General features: G+C 45.1%; 1 protein-coding gene across 2 annotated transcripts; it reads left to right on the forward strand.

Moving 5' to 3' along the window:
• Positions 1-5,005: 5,005 nt before the first annotated feature.
• On the forward strand, positions 5,006-15,716 carry LOC142499809 (keratin, type I cytoskeletal 18-like). Of its 2 annotated transcripts, none has more exons than XM_075609687.1 (8): positions 5,006-6,070; positions 8,632-8,714; positions 9,088-9,244; positions 11,788-11,952; positions 12,441-12,566; positions 13,233-13,453; positions 14,132-14,160; positions 15,534-15,716. In XM_075609687.1, the coding sequence occupies exons 1-8, from the start codon at positions 5,672-5,674 to the stop codon at positions 15,629-15,631; spliced, it is 1,278 nt and encodes a 425-aa protein (XP_075465802.1). In that variant the 5' UTR covers positions 5,006-5,671; the 3' UTR covers positions 15,632-15,716. The 2 variants fall into 2 exon arrangements, with proteins under 2 accessions (XP_075465802.1, XP_075465803.1); XM_075609688.1 differs by having other exon boundaries at positions 5,007-6,070; positions 14,132-14,175.
• Positions 15,717-16,554: the final 838 nt, after the last annotated feature.

A 16,554-nucleotide genomic window follows, 5' to 3' on the forward strand; every position in this document is an offset into this window, starting at 1 on the left:
CAATACTCATAATAGAAAATATAAAAAAATAATAAAATATAAAAATATATCCCAATCACACTAGGGCAATAATTAATTACCACAGGGCAAAAGGCGTAAATGAAAAATAATCAGTTAAAAAACTTTACATTATCTCACTGAACTTTACCACATCAATGAATGGTACTGACCTATGTACTATCCCAAATGGGAAGAACCCCCTGTCGGGGGCGGGACTAAGGCATTGGAATAAAGATTATCAGCTCTGGGTTTAACAGCGCAATAGGGGTTGTTGTCTTATTATGAATGTGTGCATGTCTCCGCATGGTACATAGATAAGAGCTTAACAATATGATGGTGGCAATAACTACAATTATGAAGTCAGACTGGGATGAATAGAATAAAGTGCATCCCAGTCACATCATGCAACTAGGGGTTAACACTTGGAAAATTGGTACATTTCATGTTTAAACTATATCACAACAGTGAACAGGAATGGACTAATGGTCCTTCAAGAAGGCTGCCAAGTCAAATTCGATGTTTAGACCTAGGGGGGTCAAGGTCTTGAGTGTGTAGATCCAATAGCTTTCTCTTTTAGAGACTAGATTAAGCCTGTCCCCCCCACGCCAGCTACTCTTCGGATTGTCAATTCCTACACACATTAACCCTTCAGGGCTCTGATTGTGATGTTGTCTGAAATGATTTGAGACACTATGTGTCTCGAGACCCCTTCTGATATTATAAACGTGTTCTGCGAACCTTCGTTTAAGGGGTCTCCCCGTGCGGCCCACATACTGTAGGCCGCACGGGCATTCCAGCAAATAGACGCAGAAGTTGGTTTTGCAGTTGATAAAGGTTTTTATGTCATAGCTTTTACCTGTCACATTGGATCTGAAGGTCTTAGTTTTTTTACTATGTTTGCATCCAATGCAGCTTTGACATGTATAAAAACCTTTAAGATCTTGTAACCATGTGACATGGTGATCTTTTAGATTGTCCAGCGGACAACTGGGGGATAGGGAGGATTTTAAATTTTTTGCTCGCTTGAAAACTATTTTCGGTTTGATTGGGAGCACAGTTTTAAGGATTGGGTCTCGTTGGAGAATGCTCCAATGTTTATTAAGTGTCTTAGATATAAATGGAGCTATCCCACTATATTGTGTGATAAAAAACGGAAATGGGGCCTGACCCACATCAGCTATCCGTTTCCCCCCACACAGCAGGGATGCTCTGTCGGTCTTACTGACCTCTTTAATTGCGAGATCCAATTCTTGGTTTCTATACTCACGTTCAATGAACTTGGTCTTCAACTCCCTAATTTGATGGTGGTATACAGAGGTTTCGGAACAATTCCGTTTGATCCTAAGGGCTTGCCCCTTTGGGATATTGCGTAACCAATTGGGGTGGTGGTGGCTGGATGCCAAAAGGTAAGTGTTGGCATCTACTTCCTTGTGGAAGGTTTTGGTATGGATGCTGCCGTTGACTACATAGAGGGAGAGATCGAGAAAATTAATTGAAGTCCTATCCTGACTGAACGTGAATCTAAGGTTCCGCATGTTATCATTCAAATATAGTTTGAATTCCTCAAGTCTATCTAATGACCCCTTCCAGACACACAGCACATCATCGATATACCTTTTCCAGAGCACCAGGTTTGCACCAAATGGGTGGGAGGACCTGATATGGTCCTCCTCCCAGATGGACATAAACAGGTTGGCGTAACTTGGGGCAAACCTGGTGCCCATGGCAGTGCCGCATGTCTGGAGGTAGAACCTATGGTCATGACTGAAGAAGTTATGTGTCAGAATAAATTTGATTCCGTCCAGAATGAATTGTTTCAGTTTTTCGTCTACCTCAACGTCCTGTTCTAGGACTCTTTTGATTGCATCCAATCCCATCTGATGGTCTATGACCGTATAAAGCGAGACCACATCGCAGGTGACCCAACATAGATCTTCCTCCCACGTCAGGTCTTGTACAAGATTTAACACCTGTGTCGTGTCCCTAATGTATGACGGGACTTGTACAACATATTTTTGGAGTAGGTGATCTAGGAACTGGGAAAGGTTTGAGGTGAGGGAATGAATCCCGGATATTATCGGGCGGCCAGGGGGTCGGGTAAGGTTCTTATGGATCTTGGGGATGAAATAAAACACAGGGATTCTGGGCTGTTCAATCATAAGGAATTCCCTATCTTTGGTGCTAATAATCTCATCCACAAGGCCCTGATCTAAAAGAGCTGCCATTTCTTCTCTAAAGGCGTCAGTGGGGTTGGACTCTAACATCTCATAAGTGGTGGTGTCTCCCAGAATTCTAAGTGCCTCTTCCCTATAATAGGAAGAGTCCATCACCACAACTCCTCCCCCCTTATCTGCCGATTTGATTACTATCTGGGAATTGGATTCAAGGGATTTTACTGCCACCTTTTCCTCCTTACTCAGGTTTTGTTTAAGGCACTTAAAGTTGTTACTGGCTTCCTCTAGGTCCGAAATAACCATTTCGGCAAAGGTGTCTACAAAATTCCCCTTCATACCTCTCGGGTAAAAGGTAGAAGGCTTTGGAAACATTGGAGCATTCTCCAACGAGACCCAATCCTTAAAACTGTGCTCCCAATCAAACCGAAAATAGTTTTCAAGCGAGCAAAAAATTTAAAATCCTCCCTATCCCCCAGTTGTCCGCTGGACAATCTAAAAGATCACCATGTCACATGGTTACAAGATCTTAAAGGTTTTTATACATGTCAAAGCTGCATTGGATGCAAACATAGTAAAAAAACTAAGACCTTCAGATCCAATGTGACAGGTAAAAGCTATGACATAAAAACCTTTATCAACTGCAAAACCAACTTCTGCGTCTATTTGCTGGAATGCCCGTGCGGCCTACAGTATGTGGGCCGCACGGGGAGACCCCTTAAACGAAGGTTCGCAGAACACGTTTATAATATCAGAAGGGGTCTCGAGACACATAGTGTCTCAAATCATTTCAGACAACATCACAATCAGAGCCCTGAAGGGTTAATGTGTGTAGGAATTGACAATCCGAAGAGTAGCTGGCGTGGGGGGGACAGGCTTAATCTAGTCTCTAAAAGAGAAAGCTATTGGATCTACACACTCAAGACCTTGACCCCCCTAGGTCTAAACATCGAATTTGACTTGGCAGCCTTCTTGAAGGACCATTAGTCCATTCCTGTTCACTGTTGTGATATAGTTTAAACATGAAATGTACCAATTTTCCAAGTGTTAACCCCTAGTTGCATGATGTGACTGGGATGCACTTTATTCTATTCATCCCAGTCTGACTTCATAATTGTAGTTATTGCCACCATCATATTGTTAAGCTCTTATCTATGTACCATGCGGAGACATGCACACATTCATAATAAGACAACAACCCCTATTGCGCTGTTAAACCCAGAGCTGATAATCTTTATTCCAATGCCTTAGTCCCGCCCCCGACAGGGGGTTCTTCCCATTTGGGATAGTACATAGGTCAGTACCATTCATTGATGTGGTAAAGTTCAGTGAGATAATGTAAAGTTTTTTAACTGATTATTTTTCATTTACGCCTTTTGCCCTGTGGTAATTAATTATTGCCCTAGTGTGATTGGGATATATTTTTATATTTTATTATTTTTTTATATTTTCTATTATGAGTATTGCCATTATTATCATGATTTTTGAGTTCATATCTTTATATTATGTGGGTACATGTGCTTAATTAAGCCAAGGTACCAATTCCTATTACGCTGTTGATATTAAAGCAGATACTCCACTTTTCAACAGCTAGGCTCCACCCCAAGTAGGAGGCTCTCTCCATTTGGTGTAATATAAAAGGTATCACTGACCAGACTCCACTATCCCCTGACGAAGTGACCACGTGTCACGAAACGCGTAGGGAGGAGGAGTCTAGTCACCTGAGCCAACCCAGCCACCGTAGCCTCTGCAAGGAGAGTTCCCGGCAGCGGTGACGTCACACGCTCAGTACCATCAGCGTGTCTGCGTGCAGGGATTCTCTGTATCTTACGGGCAAGATTTGCAAGCTGCGGACGGCAATTTGAGCAATACAATTCGGTATTGCACCATGTGAGTGTATTTTAAATGTGTTTTTTAGTGTATTAGCTAATTAAAGTGTTTCAAACTACACCATATTGTGCCCATTCCTTCCCTCGGTGGGGGTTTCGCAACGGAGCCAACCGCCGACGCCACTGTGGATTGAGGTCTCCTCCAGAAAGCTGCCTGCACGTGGGGTCGTGAGAGGAGCTGAAAGAAGAGGAACAAGCACAGATTCTCTCCACTGACTACATTGGCGTTCATCATGTGAGTAGGAATCATCACTGTCTTAGATAGGGATCTGATTGCTAGAAAACGCTGCGCAATCAGGTGTGCCTCTCATCTGTATTTCAGACGTGCATCTGTCCATTCCTAGGACACATCCCATCTGGAACATTTTCAACAGAGCCCAGTTACCATCTTTAATACCAGAGACTATCTGAAGATCACGGTATCTTGGACTTTAGCGCTGGGGACTTTAATATTGTTTGTGCACACATACAGTGATGTTCTGCCCTTTACTGGCAGAGTGGAAAGCAAGATACTGAGGCGAGAGGTGTGTGCAGCAGGAGATGCATCACAGAGCACACCATCGCCTCACTGGAGGTTAAACCATCTGATAAAGGTGGTACAGAGGCTTAAAGGCGCTAGGAAAAGTAGTGGTACTGATTTCAAGAAATGTTAACCTTGTTAAAATAAGGAGGCAAAGATTTTTTAACCTCATTTAATAAATATATTATTATTATTATTATTAATATGATCTAACAACACAAAGGAAGAAAATCTTTATAAAATAAATCCAATTTATTTAAAAAATAAGATTCCAGTGATGATTTGTACTAAAGGGTTCTCAGTAATACAAATCATTGTGTTCTTTGCCAGGGCACCTGTGCCTTTAGCTCACCTGTATACAGAGGTGTGGTTTCACATAGATTCCGCCCTCTACCTGGGAGGTGGGTGCATATACCTGAGCAGCTGCACAGCCCTGATCACAGCTCATTGCTGCACCCAGCACACATCTAAATACATCCAGCCAGAGCACCCGCTATCACACATCTCACCTACACCCAACACATAGCTCATCTGTGCATCATACAACCCTGGTCACAGCTCACCTGTCCATCTCTTCCACACCTGGACACAGCTCACCTGCCCATCGCTTCCACACCTGGACACAGCTCACCTGTCCATCTCTTCCACACCTGGACACAGCTCACCTGTCCATCTCTTCTACACCTGGACACAGCTCACCTGTCCATCTCTTCTACACCTGGACACAGCTCACCGGCCCATCGCTTCCACACCTGGACACAGCTCACCTGTCTATCTCTTCCATACCTGGACACAGCTCACCTGTCCATCTCTTCCACACCTGGACACAGCTCACCTGTCCATCTCTTCCACACCTGGACACAGCTCACCTGTTCATCTCTTCTACACCTGGACACAGCTCACCTGTCCATCTCTTCCACACCTGGACAAAGCTCACCAGGTGTGGTACACATCTTACTTAACATCACCTGTGCAACTAACACACCTGCTCTCCCCCCAGCCCTGACACATACACCTCGTCAGACATCACTTTGGTACATCTAGCACCTTAGCATCCTCCCTGTCACCCCAAATATATCCCAGCTGCCATCATGTCTTTCCACGTGACCTCTGGCTCCCCCAGCAGGCGGGGCAGCACCTCTCGCTCCAGCGCCTCCAGCGTGTCTGGTGCCCCTGATGTCCGGTTGTCCTCCTCCCGCCTGCAGTCCCTGCGCTCTGGGATGGACATGTCGCTGCCTGCGGTGCGCTCCGGCATAGAGTCTGCGCTGCCCGCTCTGCGCTCCGGGATGGGGTCTCTGCTGCAGGGTAACCACCAGGAGGCGATGCAGGGGCTGAACGAGCGGCTGGCGGGGTACCTGCAGCGGGTCCGGGGGCTGGAGGAGGAAAACCGGAAGCTGCACGATGAGATCGAAGACATCGCGGCCAGGAAGAACCCGGGCCCCCGGGACTGGGACTCCTACCAAGCACCCCTGGTACCGCTGCGCAAACAGGTGGGACCCTCACTGGGCACATCCCAACTCTCCCAATCCCCTTCCCTCCTGCCCCTCAGGTGTGCCCTCCTTCTGCCCCTCAGGTGTGCCCTCCTTCTGCCCACCCTAACTGTACCCCTTGTCTGCATCCCTCCCTATTCCCTGTCCTGCCTCCTCTCCTCTGCCCTGCTCTAATCCTCTCTGTGCACATTGGTTCTCCGTATCTGTACCCCTGTATCCTGCCCCACACCCCATCCTATCTACCCTGACTCCCCTTTGCCTTCACTGCCTGTAACACTCTCTTCTGTCCCCCTGCCAGTCCTGTCTGTGTTCCCTGTCTATCCTCTCTGTACCCCTCTGCTCTGCCTGTCCATGTATCCCGTCTCTATCCCACCAGTCTGTGCTCACAACCTTGCCCTTCTGCGCTTTGTGCACCCTGGCAATCCCTTCCGTGCCTCACTGGCTACCTTCTCAGTGACCCTCCGTGCCACTCTGCCTGTGCGCATCCCACTGCCATCCGTTACTCCAGTGTTTCTCATCCAGGGTAACCCTCTGCCAAGGGTGCCGCGGCCCCGGGATAATCACTCTGCCGGCCCGCTCAGCTGGTGTGTCCCACCCTGTCTGGAGACTGAGAGGCTGCTCTCCGCCTCTCCTCCCTCTCTTGTCTCTCACCCCCGCACAGAGGAGAGAGAGGGAAGGCGGATCACAGCCTCCGACCATGAATGCGATAAAGGTGATGAGAGGGGTATGTGGGAAGAGAGGGGTATGTGGGAAGAGAGGGGTATGTGGGAAGGGAGGGTGGCCTGAGAGGGTGGCCTGAGAAAAAGAGTGAGTGTGCCCTGTCACTCAGGGGTGAAGGTGGAGTGTGTTGAGAATATTGGTGAGAAGGAGGCGTGTGTGGAAGAACAGGGTAAGTGTGGTGGGTTGGTTTGTGTAAGGAGGGTGAGTGTGAGCGAGAAGGGTTGCATTCGGTCTGATGAGCAGGGGTGCCCCAAGATTTAAAAAAAATCCTGCAGGGGTACCTGTGTTCACAACAGGCTGAGGACCCGGCATTGCTCTTTAATTCGCAATTCATTGCACCTAGAAATGGTCCTTTTCCAAACAGGACCCTGCTACCCGTTACCCGTAACATAGATTACATATCATTGTGTGTCATATCAAAGGGTGGCACGCCACACCCTGCATGAAACCATAATAACGGCAGGATTGTGTTACTGCAGCACCTCCCAGGAGGGAAGAAGTTCAAACATGCTCTGTCCTTACCTTTGGTGACCATTATTTGCATACAATTTGTATGGTGTTCTAGTCTGCGACGCTTCCCATGCTGCATTCCAACATCAGGAATACAGGGCTTACTGCAGGGAAGGCCAACCCCAGTCCTCAAGACCCTCAACAGGTCAGGTTTTAAGGCTAACCCAGATTCAGCACAGGTGGCTCAATCAGTGGCTGATTCGAAGACTGCACCACCTGTGCTGAAGCAGGGTTATCCCTAATACCTGGCGTGTTGATGGCCCTTGAAAACTGGAGTTGGCCACCCATGATATAGAGCAGGCCTGCACAACTCCAGTCCTCAAGGGCCGCAAACAGGCCAGGTTTTCAGGATATCCCTAAATCAGCACAGCTGGCTCAATTAGTGGCTCAGTCAATTAGACCCACTTTTTGAGCCAGCTGTGCTAAAGTAGGGATATCCTGAAAACCTGGCCTGTTTGCGGCCCTCGAGGACTGGAGTTGTGCAGGCCTGATATAGAGTGTGTGTATATACTATATATATATATTAGTTCATATAGTTTTGTATACTATGTATATTTATATGTATATATGTGTATATATATATATATATATATATATATATATATATATATATATATATATATAGTGAAACAGAAGAGAGTATCAGCTCTCCTCTAATAAGTGAAAAAAGTGCTATGAAATGTGCTCAGTGCTAATATATTAATACAAAGTGCACATACAAAAAGACAAAACACTGAGGTGATAAATAATAATGGGGGTAAATAATATTATACATGTGAGTAACAAAAAAAAATGTCCACAGCAAAGATACTATCCCGGCGTGATGGCAGTGCTATTGGTGCCACTGCCCCGAGCCTGTGGTTACAGAGGCCCTGCTCTCTTAGCTTCTCCGGTGGCATCTCCCCCTGCATGAGCCTGTCATCGTGGCTCTGCGATGTCCAATGGCGTCGCCTTGTCATGACAACATGACGCCGTGTTGCCATGGCAACCGGACACCTCATGTCTCAGCGACGACACACGACGTCCCATTCTCGTGGCGATGCCATTTGACGTCATGGAGCCATGATGATTGGGCCATGCAGCGGGGAGATGCCACCGGAGACAGTAAGAGCCGGGACTCCGCACATGTCCCTGCACCGAGCCCCGCAAACATCTCAGCCGGCCCTGCCGGCGTTACCATGTGAGTGGGCATTTGTCCGAAGTGTCTATTAAAATCCTATAATCCTTTTTGCACTATATATGTATTATATATATAATATACTTATATATAGCTCTTATTTTGTGCATTTTCTGGCAGCCACTTACATTCGGCTCACTGTGTCTCCTTGTAGGTAGAAGACTTAAATATGGACAATGCCAAACTTCTTCTGCAGATTGACAACGCCAGGCTGGCTGCGGATGACTTTAAAGTGAAGTACGTGAGCCCCTAAATGTTTTAATCGTAACGCTTGTGTTGGGGATCACTGAAGCATTCGCCTCTATACTCCCCGTGTTTTATATCATGTACAATGAATGCGGCCACTGCAGTTCCATAGGGTCAACTTCTCTGGATATTGCCCTCCGCAGCCAAGGCCCTTCTGGGAGTTCTTAGTAAGATAAGGGTAAGGAGGATGCTCATTGATTCATTGACGCATCCAAAAGCAGTTGAGTGCAGTAGTCCCACGAAAGACCAAATAAAGTGAATTGCATTTACAGCTGAAAGAATGTAATCATTTTTAATAACTTGGGAAATTCCTTTGTGTTCAATTAAACCGTATGGAGCGTTCCATTGATGATGTTCCTTGTAGGCTGGAGGGGGAGCAGATGATCTGTGATGGGGTGCATAAGGACACGCAGGGCTTGCGTAACATGATTGATGACACCAACTTCTTACGCATGAAGCTGGAGGCTGAGTTGGAGACCCTGAAAGAGGACCTGTCCCACCTGCGCAAGCGCCACAAGGAGGTGAGGAGGCCAGTAAGGAGAGGCTTCAACTGCTAACCAGCAGAAGCCATCAAGAGTTTCAAAAGGGAGGAAGTGATGAGTTCAGAAGGAGCTGTGAATTGGGAGGGAGTTGGAGCAGCGCCAAAGAGTTATAGCAGGGGTCTCAAACTCAGTCCTCAAGGAACACAAACAGGCCAGCTTTTATGGATATCCCTGCTTCAGCACAGATGGCTCAATCAATGGCTTAGTCGAAGACTGATTTTTTTGAGCCACCTCTGCTAAAGCAGGGATATCCATAAAACTTGGCCTGTTAGTGGCCCATGAGGACTACGTTTGACACCCCTGAGTTATAGGAAGCCACCTGTGTGTTGTTGTATAAAGTGAGGGGTTTGTTTGGGTACAAGTCATTGGCCAGTAAGAAAAGGGTAAGATATTAAGTCAGAGAAGAGTCAGGCTGGTGGGACCCAGCTTTTATGTTAGGGAAAGATGGGTGGAAGGTGGGAGGTAAGAGAAAGAAAGGAGTCAAACACTTGGAATTAGATGAAGGTGTAAGGTGGGTGCAAGTGGGATGGTTGAATGAAACTGAATAGGAGACTTTAGAAGATCTAGATGAAGAAGTGACAGTGTGGGAGGAAAAGTAAAATAAAATGAGGTTTAGAGAAGAGACGGAGAAAGTTGTGAATCAAGAGTCATAAAACTATGTCTTAAACCAGAATACCTGTGGGGAGAAGGGGAAGGGAGTTAACCTCTGCTCACCCTGTTTGCGTGTGGCTGAAGAACATGTATAGGAAATAGTGCTGCGCTGAGAAATAAACTAATTGTCAATAATAGGGAGAAAGAACTCAGCTAGTTAGCACTCTATAACCAGACATAGTAAAACATCGTGATCAGTTAAAATAACCTTTATTAATCTCTAGGGTAAACTAGAGATTAATAAAGGTTATTTTAACTGATCACGATGTTATACTATGTCTGGTTATAGAGTGCTAACTAGCTGAGTTCTTTCTCTCTATGTATTAAACCAGACAGACATTTTTTAATATTTGCTGATTATCGCTGAAGGTGACAGAGACGCCTGAAAAGCATTGTATATATATATATATATATATATATATATATATAATTTAAATTAGACACTGAAGAAGTGAATGCAGCTGGTAATGAAGATTAATTTTTCTTCTCTTTCAGTGTACAAATCATGTTTATTTAGGAGGTGTGTTTCCTCTGAGACACAAAGCTTTCTCTGATCCGGGAACAACCCATTGTGTTCACCACACTCACCACACTGTTTGTGTTGTATGTCACATGTTGAATGTCCATCAGGGTGGGCACTTAATACATTTTAAGCCACGGGGCACTTGCTCTCCTGTTTTCTATGTGTCCTGTGTGCCTCATTATGAGGTCAGATTAAGCAAAGCGTTTGGTGGATCTCATTAAGAACTCCTTCATTTAACAAAACACGTCACAAACATGATATAACATCTTTCAGTTATGTGTGTGAGGGGCATCAACATGTTGCAAAGGAAGAGGTCTCCCCCCCAGCAATGTTATGGAAGAACAGATTTCCCCAGAGACTCAGTAAAGCTGGCAAACTAATATTAATATGTTTTTCTATATTGTGCTGCAGTGTACCCAGTGCTATATAAATGGACAAAAATGTTCCTGCTCCATAGCGCTTACAATCTTATTTGTTGGTTTCTGAGGCACTTGAAGATCGTTTGGATTGCCCAAACTCACACGAACCAGAAACTAAGATTGAAACGCATCAAAAGCAGTGATTTTACATTTAAGACTGAACAATTCCAGAGTGCAGGGAAACCGTTTCAGGCGAGGAGAATCCTGCGTGTGCAGCCAACACAACGCAGACAAAGACTTTCTTCATAGTGCAGGTCTCCTCTAAGGCTGCGCTTATAGTGCCCGCGACGGCGACGCCGCTCGAAAACAAAACAATTTACTCCGTCGCCAGCGCTTATAGTAAGCGCGACGGCTACGGAGTGACGGAACGTCTGGAAAATTGGTAGCCTGGTCTATTTGATTTTTTAGAGACAGTCGCCACATGTGACAGTCTCTAAACCAATCAAATTTCACGGCCTGCCCCCTTTAGTGACGTCACTGTCGACCATCGCTAAAAAACAAATTACAACTATCGCGGGTGGTGACGGCGACGGGTGACGTCATCGGTCGCGTCGCCGTCGCCGTCGCCAGCACTATAAGCACGGCCTAAGACAGAAATACAAAGCAGAGCTCTACTCACAAGTTCATAATGACGTTCTCCATTTGATGTGACAGCTACTGTATTACAGTGGAAAGACAATGTTTCAGGTCACCTGATGAAAGGTCCTTATGGGACCTGGAACGTTGTCTTACCACTGTTCTTGGATGTCACATTAAATGGAGAATTGCATTATGACATTGTGAGTAGATCTCTACTTTGTATCTCTGTCTTAGAGGAGACCTGCATTTTGATGAATTTGTTTATCTAAGACAGCACCTTCTCCATAGAGCCCACGACATACAGAAACTATTGGCGGATACCAACGATGGTTCTTCTCCTTGTTTGGCAGGAGGTGGCCGCTCTCCAAGCTCTGATTGCGGAGAACAGCATTAAGGTAGAGGTGGACGCGCCCAAGAGGCCGGACCTGAACGAGAGCATCGCCCAGATCCGCAGCCAGTACGAGAAAATGGCGGAGCAGAACCGAGCGGAGGCAGAAAACTCTTACAAAAGCAAGGCAAGGGTTTAAAGACTCATAAAGGGAGAGGTGGGTGGTCAGGACCGCTGCAGAACGAGCCTCCTCCCTGACGTACAAAACGGGAGCAAATGATCACATCGTATTCTGCATCTGTGTCTGTAGTTTTGCAAAGCGATTAGTTATAACGTCTGTAACAAAAAAGGCCCATAAGTATTGTCATCTCCTCCAACACGCTACATGGTTATTCTGTAAAGTTCCACCTACTTTTGACCCTCACCCCCTCATCTTCCCACCTTACCTTTAATCCCTTTGTGGCATGACAGGGGTGTGAGACATTGTGCACTGCCGCTGGTAGTGACATGGTTAATAGATTGCAAGCTATTTAACCGCTTCATAGCCCTACAGAATAAAATCCTTGATCTTTCATTGACTCTTCTTTTCCTGTCCTCTCCCCCCCCCCCGCCTCACTGATATGTCTAGAAAGTTAAGAATGAGAAATCCATACCCCCCTGTTTTTCTCCCTTCAGTTTGACACCATGTCCCAGGAGGCGAACACAAACTCCAAGGCGCTGGAGCAAGCCAAGAGCGAGGCGACCGAGCTCCGACGCCAGCTGCAGGGCCTGGAGATAGAGCGCCAAACTCTCCAGAAGACGGTGAGGATGATGACACCAGAGCACTCCTTAGACCAGGGGTCTCAAACTCAGTCCTCAAGGGCCACCAACAGGCCAGCTTTTATGGCTATCCCTGCTTCAGCACAGGTGGCTCAATCAGTGGCTCAGTCCAAGACTGAGCCACTGATTGAGCCACCAGTGCTGAAGCAGCGATATCCATACAAGCTGGCCTGTTGGTAGCCCTTGAGGACTGAGTTTGAGACCCCTGCCTTAGACATACAGTAGGACCGAAACATTGGTCTACATGGCATTACACGTGGACTATTGCTTTGGTACAAGATATATTTTCTGATACCGGGTTTACATATAGATATGAAGGCGAGGCCTGCGAGGTTTGAAATGTGCTGTATATACGTTTAAACCTATAAAGAACTCTTCTTTTTAATTGATCCATTAAAATATGTCACAAACGATTATCGATGTTCTCCCCCAGGACCAGTACTGGGAACTAGAACTCTTTACCAACACAACTAAATGATGACCTTGCTATCAAAATATTCATTGGAAGTGTGGGTTTGATCACCCATATCTGTCGTGCTAAGATCCCCTACATATGTATACGATATAATAGAAAACAAATCAGAATAAAACACATATACTAAACGTATGGTGACAGATCCTAACCGTCCAATTCTAACCCCATGTCAGGTTGACTCTTTGGACCATGCTCTGAAGGACACAGAAGACCATTATGGAGCCAACTTATCGGACCTGAACCAGCTGCTTTCCAGGCTGCAGGACGAGCTGGCCGCGTGTCGGTCTGACATTGAGCGGCAAGTGCGGGACTACGAGGCGCTCCTGAACCTGAAGAGCAAGCTGGAGAAGGAAATCCACGACTACCGCACTTTGCTGGAGGGAGTCACCGACAAGTGAGATCCTCGCCTTACACCTCCCCCAAAATACCCATGCCCATCACGAATAGCCCACCGAACCAGGGGGTATTGCAATTTACCCTTAACGTGTACAAGAGTCACTGTGCAGCACTGCACTGCTTATTTAGGACTTAAATGCAAATGTAGTATGCCAAATATTTATCATTGTTATGTGTGTTTTGTCTCACATTTCAGTGTGCTGTGCTTGAGCACCCTATAAATAAACATAACTTTGACACTATGTAAAAAAGCAGAAACAGAAGTAATGGGATAATAACATGACAATTGGCATGGAGACGGGATGTTCTTATAACCGCAAGGAGCTGGGTGTAACTGATTCTATATATTGTGTCAATACGGGTTAGTAACACTTTTATGGAGTGTTAAAAATAAGAAAATAGCTCCAAATCTGGCCCAGACACATACATCTTACTCTTATGAGTCAAAAGTTGCGTGTCTGAACTGCAAAGCCTACCCAAAGAAAAACCAAGGAGATGCCAGTTACAGCAGAGATATCAGTGACGTTAACGTGAGGAAAGTGACAGTCTCACGTATTGGAGACTAGAACTTCTTTGGAGGATGGGATTTATCTCTTGTGTGATGTCTTGTGTACTAACAGCAATGGATCATTGTAAGCTACTGTATCAAAATGCCTGGCGATGTTTTGTGTTTCAGAGATGACCAGGAGACCCCGGGGGTGGGGGGTAAGTGAAACTTTGGTAAGCAATTCCGAGCGGTGGCTGTTTCGTTCATAACCATTTCTTGCAGGCCTTGCATTGTGGGACAGAAGCAAGAAACCCTTTTGAATTTCGCCAACGTTAGAGGAGTTCTTTAGTGCTAGAAAGGCCAGAGACAAATGTTAGATCTGAAAAAAGTGACAGCACTTCGTTATGCGATAATCATTCATTCATCTTTAATACATAATTAGCAACTTTAAAAATGAAAGTCCAGATGTCACAGTGACAAATGAGAAGGAGATGCAATTTGTCCTGATGTAGGAGAGCCGCCATAACGAGTGAAACATCTGCAGCATTTTCTAGAGGGCATGGAAAGGATCTATATATCATCTCCTAAGGGTCATACTGTTTCAAAACATTCTAAGCTAAGCACATGTTCACCAATGTCCATGTCCATGTCCATCTGTGTGTACCCTCTCCCAAGGTCAGAGAGATAATATGGAGTCAGCCATGGAATAAGCCAATTCAATTATTATTCAAGGTTTTATAGTAAAAGTGTGTTATTTGCAATGACACAAATCAAGGTGTAACTCTGAAAATGACAACAAAACCAGGCATGGTGAACAAATGCATGTAGACTTACGTTCATATTAGGACGTAGCCTCGCTCTCCTGCACACTTTCAACAATTGATATATTAAGGAATTACGATATAATAATTTTGATATTTTGATTATTTTTTTTTCTTCTGTTGTTGCCAATCATTTTATTCCAACCTCAAGACCCTGTTTTTTGGAGCTTGGGCACCTCAGGAATTACAGAGGGCGCGAAGATAACAAAAACATTAAGAAACGTGGCCTGGAAGTCACCAAAGAGCCGTGCCGGGGGACCACGCCCAATCTGGCAGTCACTGCCAGATCAGATACGAGGTCGCACCGCGCTTTGGTGACTCCCGAGCGGCTCCGAATGTTCTTCACTACTTTATAGCAGACTCGGACTGTTTATCGACAACACAAAATAGACAATGTTAGCCAACATTGAATAAATGAGCTCTTTACATATACATCTTACTGTGTACATGGGGTAGATCCCAGCTGCAAAATATTTGCTATGTACCATAGAGAAGGGCAACTGCAGCAATCGTTACATGGCATAAATAGTACTCAAAGCACATTTTCAATAACCATTTAATTCCTCCCAAATAATACCCCAGGTCAGTCCTTTATCTGAGCACCTGATGGTACCCATGATACAGGAGAGGTGACTAGACCCTAAATGGGACCCTAAACTGAGTTAAAAGGGTGGGTCAGTATTTTTGACACCAATCCTCGGTGGTGCCTCTTTTGGAAGGGTGGACTTATCTCTCTTTCCCCCATTTAATGACTGTCCTCTCTCCCTTAGCACCCAGGATCCAGACCGTTAAAAAGGTGACAGTGACCCAGCAAGAGATCGTGGATGGAAAAGTGGTGTCTGCATCATCCAAGGAGCTTGTTCGCTGATCCAGGAGACCTAGGAAAATAATGTTCCTCCTGCTCCCCTCGCATCATATTACAATTATGAATAAAGCCAAGATTTGAAAAAGCATGGTTCTGTGTTTGTTTTGTTCATTGTTCCAATCGTCTGTCCAGTTGTTACAATAATTCCTTCTCTTCACTTATTCCCATGCCATGTGAATCTTGGCAGCTACTGTACAAGCAAAATGCAGAGCAAGATTGCAGTCTTTGGGTGACTAGTAAGCTTTCTACTTTCCATCTCAGACTTGACTGTGTAAGCTGGTTAATGCTGGCTCAAATAAAGAGAAACACAAGTTTCACACCCTTTGTGTTCATTAACATCTGTAATGCCCAGAATCTTTCAAGCTCAGTGTTCCCAAAGATGGAACGGGAGAGTGTTGCAAATGGACTAGCCGTTCAGTCAACATAATATACTTTGGTCTAACCAAATGTGTTACTCTGACAGCTTGTGAACAGATCTCCCCCACGTGTCAGTATTGCTATATTGCTCAATATATCTTTATATTGCTCAATATATCTTTATATTGCTATAATGCAGTTATATAATGCAGTTAGATCTCCCTGTATTTTTTTAGTCATTTTCTAGCTGTATACGTTGCCGCATTTCCTGCACATTGATGGAATGTGTATGCTGCTTAAACAATAACCCCCCCCCCCCCCAAAGTAAAAACTGTCTCTTTATTAATGAATAATTAAATGTAATGGCAGCTACGTATTTTAGTGAAGTTTTTTTTTAAACGTTTTATTATAAGAAACTCCCACTTTAACAGACTGAACCTGCTTTTGCAACAAGGTGAATGTAACACATACACAAGTCGCCCTTGTGACTTCAGTTAAATGCCAAGAGATTTAGATGCCCTTATGTGTTGTATATACAGCTATCCTATATATGTAGGACTAATTGTAAT

This window comes from Ascaphus truei, chromosome 7, assembly GCF_040206685.1.
Source record: "Ascaphus truei isolate aAscTru1 chromosome 7, aAscTru1.hap1, whole genome shotgun sequence".
Taxonomy (NCBI): Eukaryota; Metazoa; Chordata; class Amphibia; order Anura; family Ascaphidae; genus Ascaphus; species Ascaphus truei.

Coding starts and splice junctions, on each gene's coding strand:
- LOC142499809 (XM_075609687.1), top strand. CDS start 5,672: ATGTCTTTCCACGTGACCTCTGGCTCCCCCAGCAGGCGGGGCAGCACC. Junction 9,245..11,787: donor TGCGCAAGCGCCACAAGGAG/GTGAGGAGGCCA, acceptor CTTGTTTGGCAG/GAGGTGGCCGCTCTCCAAGC. Junction 12,567..13,232: donor GCCAAACTCTCCAGAAGACG/GTGAGGATGATG, acceptor ACCCCATGTCAG/GTTGACTCTTTGGACCATGC.